General features: G+C 41.4%; 2 protein-coding genes across 3 annotated transcripts; one reads left to right on the forward strand and one right to left on the reverse strand.

Moving 5' to 3' along the window:
• Positions 1 to 501: 501 nt before the first annotated feature.
• Positions 502 to 5,761, reverse strand: LOC146391734 (BPTF-associated chromatin complex component 1). 2 transcript variants are annotated; one of them, XM_084924680.1, is made up of 5 exons: positions 5,426 to 5,761; positions 4,606 to 4,700; positions 2,507 to 2,733; positions 2,247 to 2,354; positions 502 to 1,714 (listed from the first exon to the last, which is right to left on the reverse strand). In XM_084924680.1, the coding sequence occupies exons 1-5, from the start codon at positions 5,444 to 5,446 to the stop codon at positions 1,650 to 1,652; spliced, it is 516 nt and encodes a 171-aa protein (XP_084780806.1). In that variant the 5' UTR covers positions 5,447 to 5,761; the 3' UTR covers positions 502 to 1,649. The 2 variants fall into 2 exon arrangements, with proteins under 2 accessions (XP_084780806.1, XP_084780807.1); XM_084924681.1 differs by having other exon boundaries at positions 2,507 to 2,730; positions 5,426 to 5,760.
• A 2,142-nt stretch (positions 5,762 to 7,903) lies between these two features.
• On the forward strand, positions 7,904 to 12,917 carry LOC146391735 (ribonuclease kappa-A-like). The gene is made up of 4 exons (XM_084924682.1): positions 7,904 to 8,256; positions 8,862 to 8,944; positions 11,205 to 11,331; positions 12,550 to 12,917. Exons 1-4 carry the CDS (start codon positions 8,182 to 8,184, stop codon positions 12,565 to 12,567), a joined length of 303 nt encoding a protein of 100 aa, XP_084780808.1. The 5' UTR covers positions 7,904 to 8,181; the 3' UTR covers positions 12,568 to 12,917.
• Positions 12,918 to 13,111: the final 194 nt, after the last annotated feature.

Here is a 13,111-nt window from a genome sequence, read left to right on the forward strand (position 1 = left end):
CACACAGAGATGGTGTATGAAGGATATCACACTGTTGGTCACTGTGTTCCTATAAATATGTCCTTGATGCCGTCAATCACATCCACCCTCAGCACCTTCACAGCTTTTAGTTCAAGGGATATTTCTTTAAATCATCCTTTTGCAATTTACTTTTCACTCTTCAGGAGAGAATTAGCATCACATTTCTTAGTGTCTTAATGTGTTAGGGTGCACTTGGAGGCTGACAGATGAAAACTAAAATAATGTTTTCTTCTATTTAGACAAAAACATTTCTTTGGGAACTAAACGGGAGAATGGAAAAGATGCACAAGCACATTCAAGTTCGCAGCTATTGCATCATCCCCAAAACATCTGTTTCTTTTAAGCCAACGTGTTTACGCAGCTATGCTTTGCTGCACTTAAAAGCTAAAGCACTATCATGCAAAATGATACTGATGAAAATTCCCCGTCTGCGACGCTCCTGCCAAAGCAATAAAATAAATGAAAGGCATGAAGTCGAGATAAAATAAATCTTCTATCACCTTAACTTTATGTTCCACTCACATGAATATAAAGAAAAGATTAAACAGCATGAAACATACATGATGCTGTCAAATGCTAAAATAGACAAAAACTGACAGTTTCTACATACAGAAAAAAATAATAACGATAATTAAAATCATCATTTGTTACATTGTTTCAACTTCCAGAGTCCAATCTGGAATAATAGGAGCTTGATATGGATGCTGGAGAGGTGCAATATCTCTTTTTATATTCCCAACACTTTACTCACTTTTAGTCACTTATTCAGCTATTCAGTCACTTTAATTTTAAAACTGTATATTCCGTGTATTTATTATCTCACTCTTATTGCCTGTTTATGCCCTGTCCTTGTCTTCAACGTCATGTTGCTCTGTTGTATCTTAATTGTCCCTTTGGGATGAATAAAGTCTTTCTGGTTCTGATATTCAATTGGAATTCATCCACATTGTCTCAGCTCACTGGTGTCGTTTTGTTTAGTGGAAAACCAGTTGTGTTTCAGAGCTCTACAAAGAAATCCTGGTAAAGTTAGTTGAGATGTCCTTTTATCATTTTGTTACTGTCATGTCTGTACAGTCAAAGTTTTAACCACACATATCTGCCAAAAGTAAGATGTGGATTTCTCAGGACACTGGCTCGTCAAAGACAATAGTAACACATGCCAGCAATTATGCTGTCAACATGACAAATCTAATCTTACAAAGGCATTTGGAGACACTGAAGTGGAAATTATAGAGGAGCTTTTTAATGAGTTTCTGTAAATGCTTTAACTTTGTTAAAAAAAAACATGTCCTGCGTCCGCAGCGGGAGAACTTTTGCAAAGGTTATCTTTTGTCAGTGTAGCCAAGGTTTTTCTGCTGAAATGTAACTTTGCCATTGTCCATTGAAAAAATAAAATAAATAAAGTGGGATATTCTAAATGTTTCTCCAACCAGAGTTTAAGGAAACGAAAATTACACAAGGTCACACATTATGCCAACTTGCCTAGAACTAACTTCATCACCAACACATTCTGACTGCTGTTTGCTTTCATCCTAGTGCTCAGCATCCACTGCTTACAAACACGAGTCCTGATTTTTACAAATTATTTCAAGTGTTTCTTCATCATTTCTATGACATTTACAGGAGGATCAGCGGGACAGCAGAGGCAGGTCGCTGGGGTTCATAATGAGGCTTGAGTCCAGGTTCAGAGTATCTGTGGAGACAGAAAAGAAAGTCTCATATAGTTACTGTAGATCATCAAATGGTCCAAATCTTTACATGGGGCCCATAAATATACAGGCTTGTGGGTTTTTGCCACAGTTTATTGAATTACTGTACGGTCTTTACCTTACAGTGGCCTGATCCTATATAGATCGTCTGCCTTTACTACATAACCTCCTTTTGTGCTAGTACACATTTACATGTTTTGGATAGTGCAGATGCTCCCAACGTCACTTTTTTTAATGTGAAAACCCAAAGTTTCCCTGCTTAAACTCAACTTTAGCTGATAGCCACTTGCCCAAACTGCTGATGGTAAGGCCAGTGAGGTGCAGGACTTACTGGACGGGGTTTTCTACCTAATTTCTTCTGCTGAACAACAGAAGTCAGACCCGATGATGTTAAAGCAGAAGCTATCTAATCTTTTGACTTGATCCCAACTTTTCAATATTTGACAGCTTCTGTTTGTTTGTGTAATTCAGCGTAAAACAATCCATCTGTGTTTTATTTCTGTTCATGAACTTTACCTTGATCAAAATTGTTGAGTTTTTTGGAGTTGGATCGCTCACCGAGTCCCTCGATGTCCACAAGATCGCTGTTCACATCCGAATCATTCAGAGCGCTGAGGGTCACATCTGCACACACACAGCACTCACTTCACTTCTCTGTATTATTTGTTCATTTTTGTGTATTTAAAAGTTACAAAAAGTTATTATTTACAAGCTACAAGAAAGTTGTTTTTTTTTTAATGAAATGAATAAAACTTGGTGGACTCGAGGAAGGAGACCTGCAGTCTTCTGTTTCTTCAGAGGAGGCTGGCTGGAGGGTGGACCCTGGAGACCTGCTGCCATGACAACCTGAGCTGTGGACACAGAGATAACAGCTGGAGGGCCCTGTGATGCTCTGGCAACAGCAAGAGTGGATTTCTTGATGACCTTCTTTGGACTGTCAGAAGTTGCAGGCGTAGCTCCATCTTCATATGGTTTCCTCTTCACTGTGCTCTTTGTCAAACTGCTGGAGGAAAGATGGGAGCTAAATTAAGGATTAAGCTATTCCAGCCCACACTGGTGTCTCTGCACATGTGATGACACAGATGAATCAGCTCCACACGTTCTGTGACCATTTATTTGGTAACTCATCTGACTCTGACTGTAACACTCCGTGTCTGATTCATGTTTATTATTAAAACCGGCTCACAAAGTTACACGTTTTACGCCCCAGAGGTTGTTCTCATGAATAAGACATGTCCAAGATTTTTAGTAGATACACCTATGGTCTCAACTTAAAAGTTCTACGTTGAATTATTCTCGAATTTTCTGAAAATCTTATGAATGTGCAAACTTAAACCCCTGACCTTGAGATGGAGGTCACAGAGACTGAACTTGTTTTAGTAGATGCAGCTATGGTGACCCACAAGTTAATGCATTCACAAACCTAACTTAAATTAGGTTATTTATAGTATAGTTTATAGATTATTTACAGTACATGAAATTGTGTCATGCATGCTATGCAGATGTATAGATTTTGGAGTGTAGACTCATGTAAATGCTCATCCTGTTCTAGCAGATGGTTTCCTCTCCTTAAGGGGAACCTGGTCTGATTGTTGGAGTCTTTCCTTCAATATTTGGGCCTTTACCTTATATAAAGCAGTGACTCCATAGTGTAGTGGTTTACACTACTCAAATGCTTTGGAGTTTGCATCAGAAAGGACATCTAATAAATCTACTTAATCAAATATCCATCCACTTAGACTACGTTCACACTGCAGGCGACAGTGCATCAAATCCAATATTTTCAAATCAGACCTGGGTCACTTTCGTATGTGGTACTGAACCCGATACATATCCGATGTTTTAGAAAGCGACTGCTGTGTGAATGGTCAGGTCGCATTAAATCAGTCTTCTACGTCACTGACACAAGATAGACGCCAACTATCAGCGCCGGAGAAGACATCGCGAACGCTTCCTGGCCATCCAGTGAAACTGTTGGGAAGACAACGTTGGAGAAACGTGAACATTTTATTTGTACTCTATAATCTGCAGATTCTGACAGAAATCTGCAGCTATCCTTTGAAGCACCGCTCCTCTAAAACAGCAATAAGGATCATTATTAGACCATATGTAAATAACAAAATAACTTTATAACTTAAAGCTAAATTGGGAAACGTAAAGTCCGAAACAAGTCTTTATATTAAGGCCATCAGTCAAACAATATTGTTGGTCTGGGTCTAAACAGAGCGTGTTGTGTGTGATGTCTTCTTCTGCGCATGCGGGCCGCTTTGAGGGTTCACACTAGAGCGCGTTTGCTGTCACATTTTATTCGTAGTGTGAACAAGCAGACAAAAAAATAAATAAATAAAAAATTGGATTTGATAAAAAAAAATCTGAATTGAGCATTAAGAGCTGCAGTGTGAACGTAGCCTTAGAGACCCCTCGTGAAAACGTTTACCTTACTACAGGGGTGGGTAACTCCAGGCCTCGAGGGCCGGTGTCCTGCAGGTTTCAGATCTCACCCTGGGTCAGCACACCTGAATCAAATGATTAGGTCATTTCCAGGCCTCTGGAGAACTTCAAGATGTGTTGAGGAGGTCATTTAGCCATTTAAATCAGCTGGACACGTCTAAACCTGCAGGACACTCAAGGCCTTGAGTTGGACACCCTGCCTTACTACATAAAAGCACACTGAGATTAACCGCTGTTATAGACAGAAAATTAATTTACGTAATTCAATGGTTTATAATTAAATTAAACTTATATAAAATACATCTTAGTTTTTGGCTCCAACAACAAAAACAGCTAAAGTCCATACAAAATGCAACAGCATTACTTTTTATATCATTATAGATAAACTATTATAATTATACAAGGTGTGTGAGACTAGTGTTACCCGGCAGGACTGGACTCTGCCACTGGGTGAAGCTGCATGGTGAGTTCTCCTAGTTTGGTGAAGGCCGCTCCTGCTGCAGAGAAGATCTCTCCCACCTGGCCAACACAGAGTGGTTAAGTGGACAAGTAGCATCAATGGAAAATGACTACGTATCATTCCACAGAGGGTGAACGTTGTAATAAAGGGATGTGTGATTAACATTTAGGTGGTAGAGCAGGTCAGCTGAGAGAAGGTTGGTGGTTCAACCCCTCTCTGCTCCAATCTGCTTGCCAAATATCTTTGGGCAAGATACTAACCCCACATTATGAATGCGTGTGGGTGAATGAGGCAAGTTATATAGAGCACGCTGAGTGCTCAGATAGACGTTTATCATTCTGATCCAGGTTGTTTATGTGCAGTGTCCTGCTGCACGCAGTCACAGCACAGAGTAATACAACAGTACTAGCAAGGTTACACTGGTGCTGGGTGATACAAGCAAGGTGACGTCAAAGCCTCGGTGACGTCAAAGCCTCGGTGACATACACCTGGAGGTATACAGATCCCCCCTCACTGGAAAAGAAGGACCAAAAGCAGCACGTGGGCATAGATGATCCATGATTTTCCACTGTTGCTTTTTAGATAATTTGTCCTAAAAATTAAATAGCGATTTTGCAATATTGTTTGATGTTCCCCTGGAAAAGTTCAGTCCGTGTTTTGGCCATTGTGTAGAAGCAGCGGGAAGCTCAGTGCAAACTGGGGTTGGTACGTTTGTGTAAGGATAACGACACTGTATGCACACCATGTAATACATGCTAGATGTTCACGTGTCAGACTGACTTACTTTAGTAGAAGCTGAGGTCATTTCGCTGGTCTCTGTGATAGCACACACTCAATGATGTCCTCCAGTTGAATTACAGCTACTACGATGCTAACAGCATAGCCAGGTAGCATTTGGTGCGCTTGCTAATGTAGCTCCACAGCTAGAAAGCAGCTCTCCCGCCGTCTTTAGTATCGCTGCTTGGAAAAGGCAGTCTTTTTCATACCGTGCTGCATACTGCTGCAAAAGGTGTTTTATCTGCCTTCAAACTTCTTTCCTATCATGTCACTGACGACAGACGGATGTGCGCTCGCTCAGCAGATGGCTCGCGCTGGCTTCAGGGTGCACTCGTAAATCTCAGTTTTTAAGAACTCACTGTGACCGGGTCAATCTCGAAACGGGGTAAACTTGAGGACGTTGATACTTACAAGAAAAATATATAATTGGAATCAGATTAGTAGATGATATTGAGAATAAAAACTGAAAAAAAAAACAACTAAAAAAGGTTACCAAGAAGAAACGTTTCAACAGAATGTTCAAAAACCTTTTCATAATGTTAAAGTGCTGGCACAACGTTCTTTTAAAATATGGCCATATAAGTCTGTCCATCCTTAAACTAAAATCATACACACTGTGATGTCTACACTGAGAATCTATTTTGTATAGTCCCGGGGAAAACGCTTCAGCAGTTTGACACTCAGGAAAGTGCTTCGTGGTGGTGCAGTGGTTAGAACTGTCACCTCACAGCAGGACGGTTCCTGGTTGAAACTGATACTCTTACCTTGGCTTTAAAGAAAGAAAAAATACTGAATAACAATGTCCTCAGAACATCTTTCACAATAACTTCTTGATGGGTGCAGACCAAAGCTAAGCACACCGATAATCGCATTCGTGCTTATCATGATCAGTTACTGTAGTTAAAGACTGTTAAAAGAGCAGGGGATCTGGTCTTTTTGGGGCTTCTTTGAGTATGTCACTCAAAGAAGCCCCAAAAAGACCAGTGTAACGTTGGACCCAAGAAACATAAGCCGGAGCGAATTTGACGACAGCAGAACTTTTATTTAACACTGTGGTTTACTGGGACACAGACACTCCAGCTCTCTCTCTGCTGTCACGTCCGCCCTCCTCCTCCGACTGTCACTGCCAACATATAAAGAGACACAATCACTGTCAGATCCCAGCACACCTGTTCACCCCGCCCCTGCGCCAGCTGGCCAGAGACCACACCCACGCCACAACCAGATCCCCTGCTCTTTTAACAGTGATGTGATGTGCATGACATGGTGGTTTACATTTACATTGTTAACATTTAGGCAGTCTATTAACAATTTATATTGTATTTATCTTTTATATTGTTGTATTTTACCATAAAACAACTTAATTGTTTACAGAAATGAGATCTGACTACGCACTGGTGACGCTAGTGTAGAAACAACAACGTACAAGTCCAGAGGGGATAGTATGAGGTACAGCATGACGGATGGCTGTGGCTCAGAAGGTAGAGTGGGTGATCTACCAGGTGGAAGGTTGATCATTTGATCTCTGGCTGCTTCAGTCTGCATGTCCAAGTGTCTTTCGGGTTGTCATGATACATCCGTGAGAGTGTGTGTGCCAGTGTATAGAAGAAAGTGCTTGTCTGTGAATGGGTGAATGAACCTTGTAAAACAGAAATAGAAAAAAGCAGATGGAGTTAGAAAAGCGGTACATAAGTCTGTTTACCAAAAATATATGTTCACACGATGAAGGGAAGATTGAAAAACAGAAACATGCTTATTTATGCATGACTCTTTTAAAAAGAGCCACAAGAGTAAAGAAATGTCGGGTTGCTGCATAGTTTACTTAGTTCTGATCCAGATTAATGTTTCATACTGCAAATCTTTTTCCTTAAACACTGCATCTCCATTTATATGCTGTAGGTTGTTTTAATCATCAGTTTGTTGTGTCTCCCCCCCCCCAGTGTATTACCAGAAACCAGATTAACCATCCAGGGTGTCACTCCTAAGTCACTCCATTTTTATTTAAACGTGGATGTCAATTTCCCACTTACTTGCTGTGTTGGGCTAATAGTTTTAGCTTTTAATTGTACTATAATAAATTTGGTCTAAATTCAGTTTATCATCAGGTACTGTTGTGGTGTATCTACCTCACACACACACTGCACAGTGCAGGCTGGTGGAAACCTATACATAATCATACCGTACCACTACAAAGGCACACATAGATACATTACAGTGGGTTTTTTCTAAATATATATTATCATTCAAATCACTTGCCTGTCATGTGCACAAGAAGACATCACGTTAAATGAGTGCTTACTTTCTAGTGATACATGACGCGTTTACGGCAAAGCAGAGCGTTTCAAAGTCTATCACACAAAATAAGAGAATAAAAGAGACAGGCGTGCGTTCATGTTGTTGTGAAATCAGGAAATTACTGTATTTCCAAAGGTATCTGCGCGCGGAGAGGGAAAAGCACATGACTGAGAACATTGCGGTCACGTGATTTCGTTTACCGGATTGTTACAGGAAACTTGTAATTAGACGGTTTGTGTTGGTTTGTACGTGACGGACGTGTCAGGCTTTTATTACAGTAAGTTAGGACCAAATGTATCGTACCGCGCACTAATATAAAACACTTCACTCGATCGGCTTGTTTACTATTTCTAACTTTCAACATCCCGGAACCTGTTCGGTCATAGTCACGTGTCTGAAGAAGCTACAGTAGTCTGAGATTAGTTTGACGCTCTCTGTGTGGACTAGTAAGAGCACCAGAGTGGAACCATGCGTGGCCTCATCTGTGGACCTAAACTCGCCGCATGTGGGATCGTGTTGAGCATGTGGGGAGTTGTCATGTTGGTAAGTGTGGAGATTTTGCTTTGCTGCGTCGTTATGCGCCACTTAGATTCTTGTTAGGAATTTACTGTTCACTCAGTCACGTGATTCCAGTTTCTTAACATTATATATTTAAATGTATCTGAAAACGGAGCCTTAACTCTTACATATACTTGTGTATGAGCCACGTGGGTTGAAATAAAGTTAGATTTTGAGTCCAGAATGAAAAGGCCGACTGACCCTTTTAAACTTTTAAAACGTGATGTGCATGACATATATGCTGTTTCTGTGAAGGTGCAGAGACAGTGTCAGGCAAACACCCTGTTATACCAGCAACTATAACAGCAGATCTGTTGTTTGACTTTTCTGAATCTCCCTCCCAGTGTTAGTAGAGGGCAGCTTAGGAAGCTCCAGTTAAAGAGTAAAGAAAGACTTCTTTAAATCAGTTTAATCCAATAGCGTATTAAATAGTCCTGTTTTGTGTGAATGTTTAGGAAGCATTGCATTTGTGTCAAAAACATATCTGGATCATAAAGAACTGTACCATGCTGTTATGTTCATTACATTTGGGACCACGTTACAAGTTACTCTGAGCCACTGCTTGACTAATATACCCCTCTCTGTCTCAGGCCTTGCTGGGCATCTTCTTTACAACACATTCAGCAGTACTGATTGAAGATGTGCCTTTGACAGAGGAAGACACATTTAAAGAGTAAGTCTTGTGCTATAACACATCACTCCAGATCTCTGCCTATGCAGCTGCACTCTGGCTCAATACTGGTCTGTTTGAGCTGGACTGATGCACTGCATGTTGGTCATTCTGTTTAGGGTTGGTATCCTGTCAGCTGCAGGTATCCTGCTCCTGCAGAGACGGTCACAATTATGCTTCAATTTTCTGCCTTAAATAGAAGGAATGAAAACAGACAGCAGAAAAACGCTCTTTCCCTCGTAAGATGTAAATGAAGAAAAGGTTAATGATGTTGTTTGATTTTGCTGTGTCTTTTGTAGAAACACGATTCTTCCTTGAAAGTTGAAATCTGCCTCAGCAATAAACCACAGGTCACCAAATCTGTCCAGCAGACAGAAAAGGAATCCTGTTTTTGAACATGATGCAGCGTTTGGCCTCCACTTAGCTACTAATGAGCTAAACATGGACATTTTAAAAGGAATATAAAGAGTAAAATGGTTCAATCTGGTCCAGAATGAAAAACAGGAAGTTTGGACTCAAAGAGTAGCAGAGTGACTTCCTCATTATCAGCTGACTGCAGGTTTCCAACCTTATAAACGCTCGTTTTAAGAGAAAACATCCAGATGAACAGAATCAACCTTTTGGGGGAGGGGTGGCAAATCTTGGGCTAAACGACTGTCCTGTGTTTTCATGTCCTGTGTTTAATAAGCCCTTACAGGCACAGCTCAGTTGAGCTCAGTTTTTATTCGATAGCGCTAAATCACAAAAACAGTTGCCTCAACTCACTTTGACAACAATCAACACAGAACTACATAAAGTGCAAGTGTGCAAAACTGGCAAAAAACCACCAAATTGTGCAACACCAGACAGAACAGAACGATGCAGACACAACGGTGCACATCAGTACTTCACATCACATCAGAGTCAGACACAGAGCCTGGTCGTTGTGAGGGGAGTAGTCTTCCTCATCATCACGTCCTGAGAGTCAAACCGTGCAGTTGTTCAGTTGTTCAGCACATCTGGTACAGAGGCGTCACCCTCACAGGCAGGCGTTGTCTTCCTGTAGTGGACTGGATGACTGAGAACCTTCACAGAGTCTTGGAGAGTCCGGGTTCCCCACTGAGCCATGATCCTCTCTTTCAGCTGTACTTGCCCTCAACGCCTTTACTGCACAAGTTGTTCTTGGGGCTTGGCAGGTGGGAATGACAACGATATCTCCCCCCCTCCCCCAACTTGATGTCCTGGCTCCCCTTTGCCATAGTGTTTGTGTTGTACCTCTTCAGTCTCTTGTTGCTTCTTCCAGATGATGCCCTTAGTTACAGAATTTCTAAACTACTGTAAATTCCAGTGAGCACTGGAGTAAATAATGTGGAAAGAAAATCATTCCACCATAAACCGGCCACGAAGTGCTCCCACATACACACTAGAGCCCTTCATAAACTGAGGGAACGAACAACGCACAGAGACAAAATATTGAATAATGATGTACACTTTATTGATCCCCGTGGGGACATTACTTGTTTTTCTCTGCATTTGACCCATTCACTTAGTGAAGCAGTGGGCAGCCACCAACCAGGCGCCCGGGGGAGTGTGTAGGGACGGTACCTTGCTCAGGGGTACCTCAGGGTAGCCGTTCAGTGGATTCAAACCCCCGACCTTCCGATCATGGGGCGACCACTCTACCTACTGAGCTATCCCTGCCCTCAACGAAGAAGAAACACTCAGAAACTTTGTTGCCATCTGCCAGACATTAAATCCCAAACAAACAGCCAAGGAAAGTCTCATTCGATTTCAGAGAAAGAAAATAAAGCTGCTAGATTAGCTCAGTCAGTCACCTGACCTGAATCCTACTGAAAACGTATGGAAATAACTAAAGGTCAGAGTTCATAGAAGGGGAACCTTCAGGATTTGAAGACTGTTTGTGTGAAAAAATGGACCAAAATCACACCCGAGTAATGCACGTGACTAGTTTCTCCATACAAGAGGCATCTAGAAACTGTCCTTGTACAAAGTATTAAATATATTTCAGTGCTTTTCTCTTTGTCATTTCTCATTATAACACATAATTTAAAGACATCTGTGGTTTGATTTCTTTGCATGTATGAATGGGATGTGTTGTAGTTCAGATCTGGTCAGAGTTTCATGTCAATAGCACCTTTAGAAATATATTTACTTAGAACATGCGTGATGTGTTCAATACTTGTTCATTGTGCTGTGTATCTGCAGTGAATGAATCATTCATGAGATATGTAACTTTTCTTTTGCAATGTTTCTATTTTCTCAGTTTAAATCCGCCTCACAGGGCCTATGACGTGTACCAGAAGGTGGGCTACAACTGCTTCATCGCAGCTGCTATGTATGTAGTGTGTGGACTGTTCTCCTGCTGCCAGATGAAGCTCAATAAGAAGAAGGTGAGTTAATGCTTCTGACTTTTTACCTTGCAAGGCACTTGAATTTATTTTGGGAGAATCACAGGATCTCGATTACAAGAGACTCCATCTTGTCAAGCTGTTTGCTCTTAGCCAAACAGTGTTGTTCAGTTGAACAATTTGATCCAGTTAGTTTCTTTTGAGGTAGTACTGGAGATTGAGATGGGTCAGTCCATGAAAAATCCATAAATGCTTCCCATGTAACTGTCCCAGACATCAGCTTTAAAAAAAGGCCATGGAAAAGGACTTTTGGGCATCCTTGACGTGATTCTGGTAAACTGTCAGCTGACTCAGGACGGGGAAGCATTGATCTACCCACACAGTATACACTGCAGAGGGGGCATTGCTGACTTCAGTTGAGAAATACTTAAAGAACCTCTTTATCCCGCTGACACGCCTTCCATAGAGGAAGCAGAGTCTTTGGACGAGTGTGACATCACTGGGGGTGACATCACTCAGGCAAGTTAAACGGCTTCAAAGGATGAGGTCGGCCCGAGTTCATGAAGCCTCTGAATGTTGTAGGCCTGTCTTGGTTGGTGCACCTTTGCAATGCTGCATGGAGATCAGGGGTGGTACTTGTCGATTAAGAGACTGAGGTGTTGGTTCCCATCTTTAAGAAAGGGGTCCGGAGGGTGTGCTCCAAATATTGGGGATCACAGTCATCGTTATTCCCCTGGGTAAGCTGGAGGAGGTGGCTGGGGAGAGGGAGGTCAAAGCTTCTCTGCTTAGGATGCTACGTTCGTGACCTGGCTCTGGATAAGCAGACGAGTATGGAGGGCGAGTTTGTCTTTTTTTCTCCTGCAGCCCTGCATGTCCTCTTTGCAACAGTCATGAGGTTCACTTTATCAGTTATTCTTCTTCTGCACCTTTCTTTTCTACTTTTGTGTCCAAACAGCTCAACCATCTGTAACCAGCTGTACGTCCTTTGATTTTATGGAGATGATGGAAGACAACTAGTTCAAAATTCATTTGAAGAAGTAAAACAACCTTGATCACAGAGACATGAGTCATGATGAGTTTATGGTCTTTCTCTGGTTTTAAACGTTATTGAATGCATTATGTCAATTAAACAAATAGGACTTTTATTTAAGGTCAAAGAGGAGGATTAACTATAGTTTGTTTTCTTGTTTAATTTATGAACTGATGGTTTATTGTATTTGCTACAGTTTCTCATTTCTGCTCCTCTGTGTTGTTCTTCAGGAGTATCTCGTGCAGTAGTGCCACCTGGTGGAAGGATAACCTCCCAGCAGCCCACTGACAGCAGGGACGGCTGTGTTGATTCTGTCTTCTTTCATTTGTCTCAGGATTTCAGGGACCTTGTCAAAGGGGACGAGGTCGGACACTTTGAGAACAAAAAGTAATTTGACGTGTTACTTCTAAGATTAAACTAGTTCTACCTCTGATTACTGTGTTATAACTGTTTGATTACACTAGTCAGATTGAAATAAAAGCTGTAAAATACTTTGGTGTACTTCTTAAATCAGAGAGTATGTTTGTAATCCTTGTCAGTGACCATGTGACTATGTTGGGAATGTTGATAATGAAATTAAATCATTTCTCTCAGCGTAGTTTGTCTGAATAGCGCCTTTTAAATCCTACGTTTACCTTTTCTGTTCCCTGGAGGACGTCCAGCTGTCTGCTGTAAGCAGACTTACTGTATCCAGTGTGTTCTTCCTATGGTGAGCGTCACAGTAACCCACTCTTTACTGTTACCTGATGAGTCATGCAGTAATCTTACAGTTGTACTGAAGCCACAAAGTAC

This window comes from Perissodus microlepis, chromosome 3, assembly GCF_051167445.1.
Source record: "Perissodus microlepis isolate ML-2025 ecotype Zambia chromosome 3, ASM5116744v1, whole genome shotgun sequence".
In the NCBI taxonomy this organism is placed as follows: domain Eukaryota; kingdom Metazoa; phylum Chordata; class Actinopteri; order Cichliformes; family Cichlidae; genus Perissodus; species Perissodus microlepis.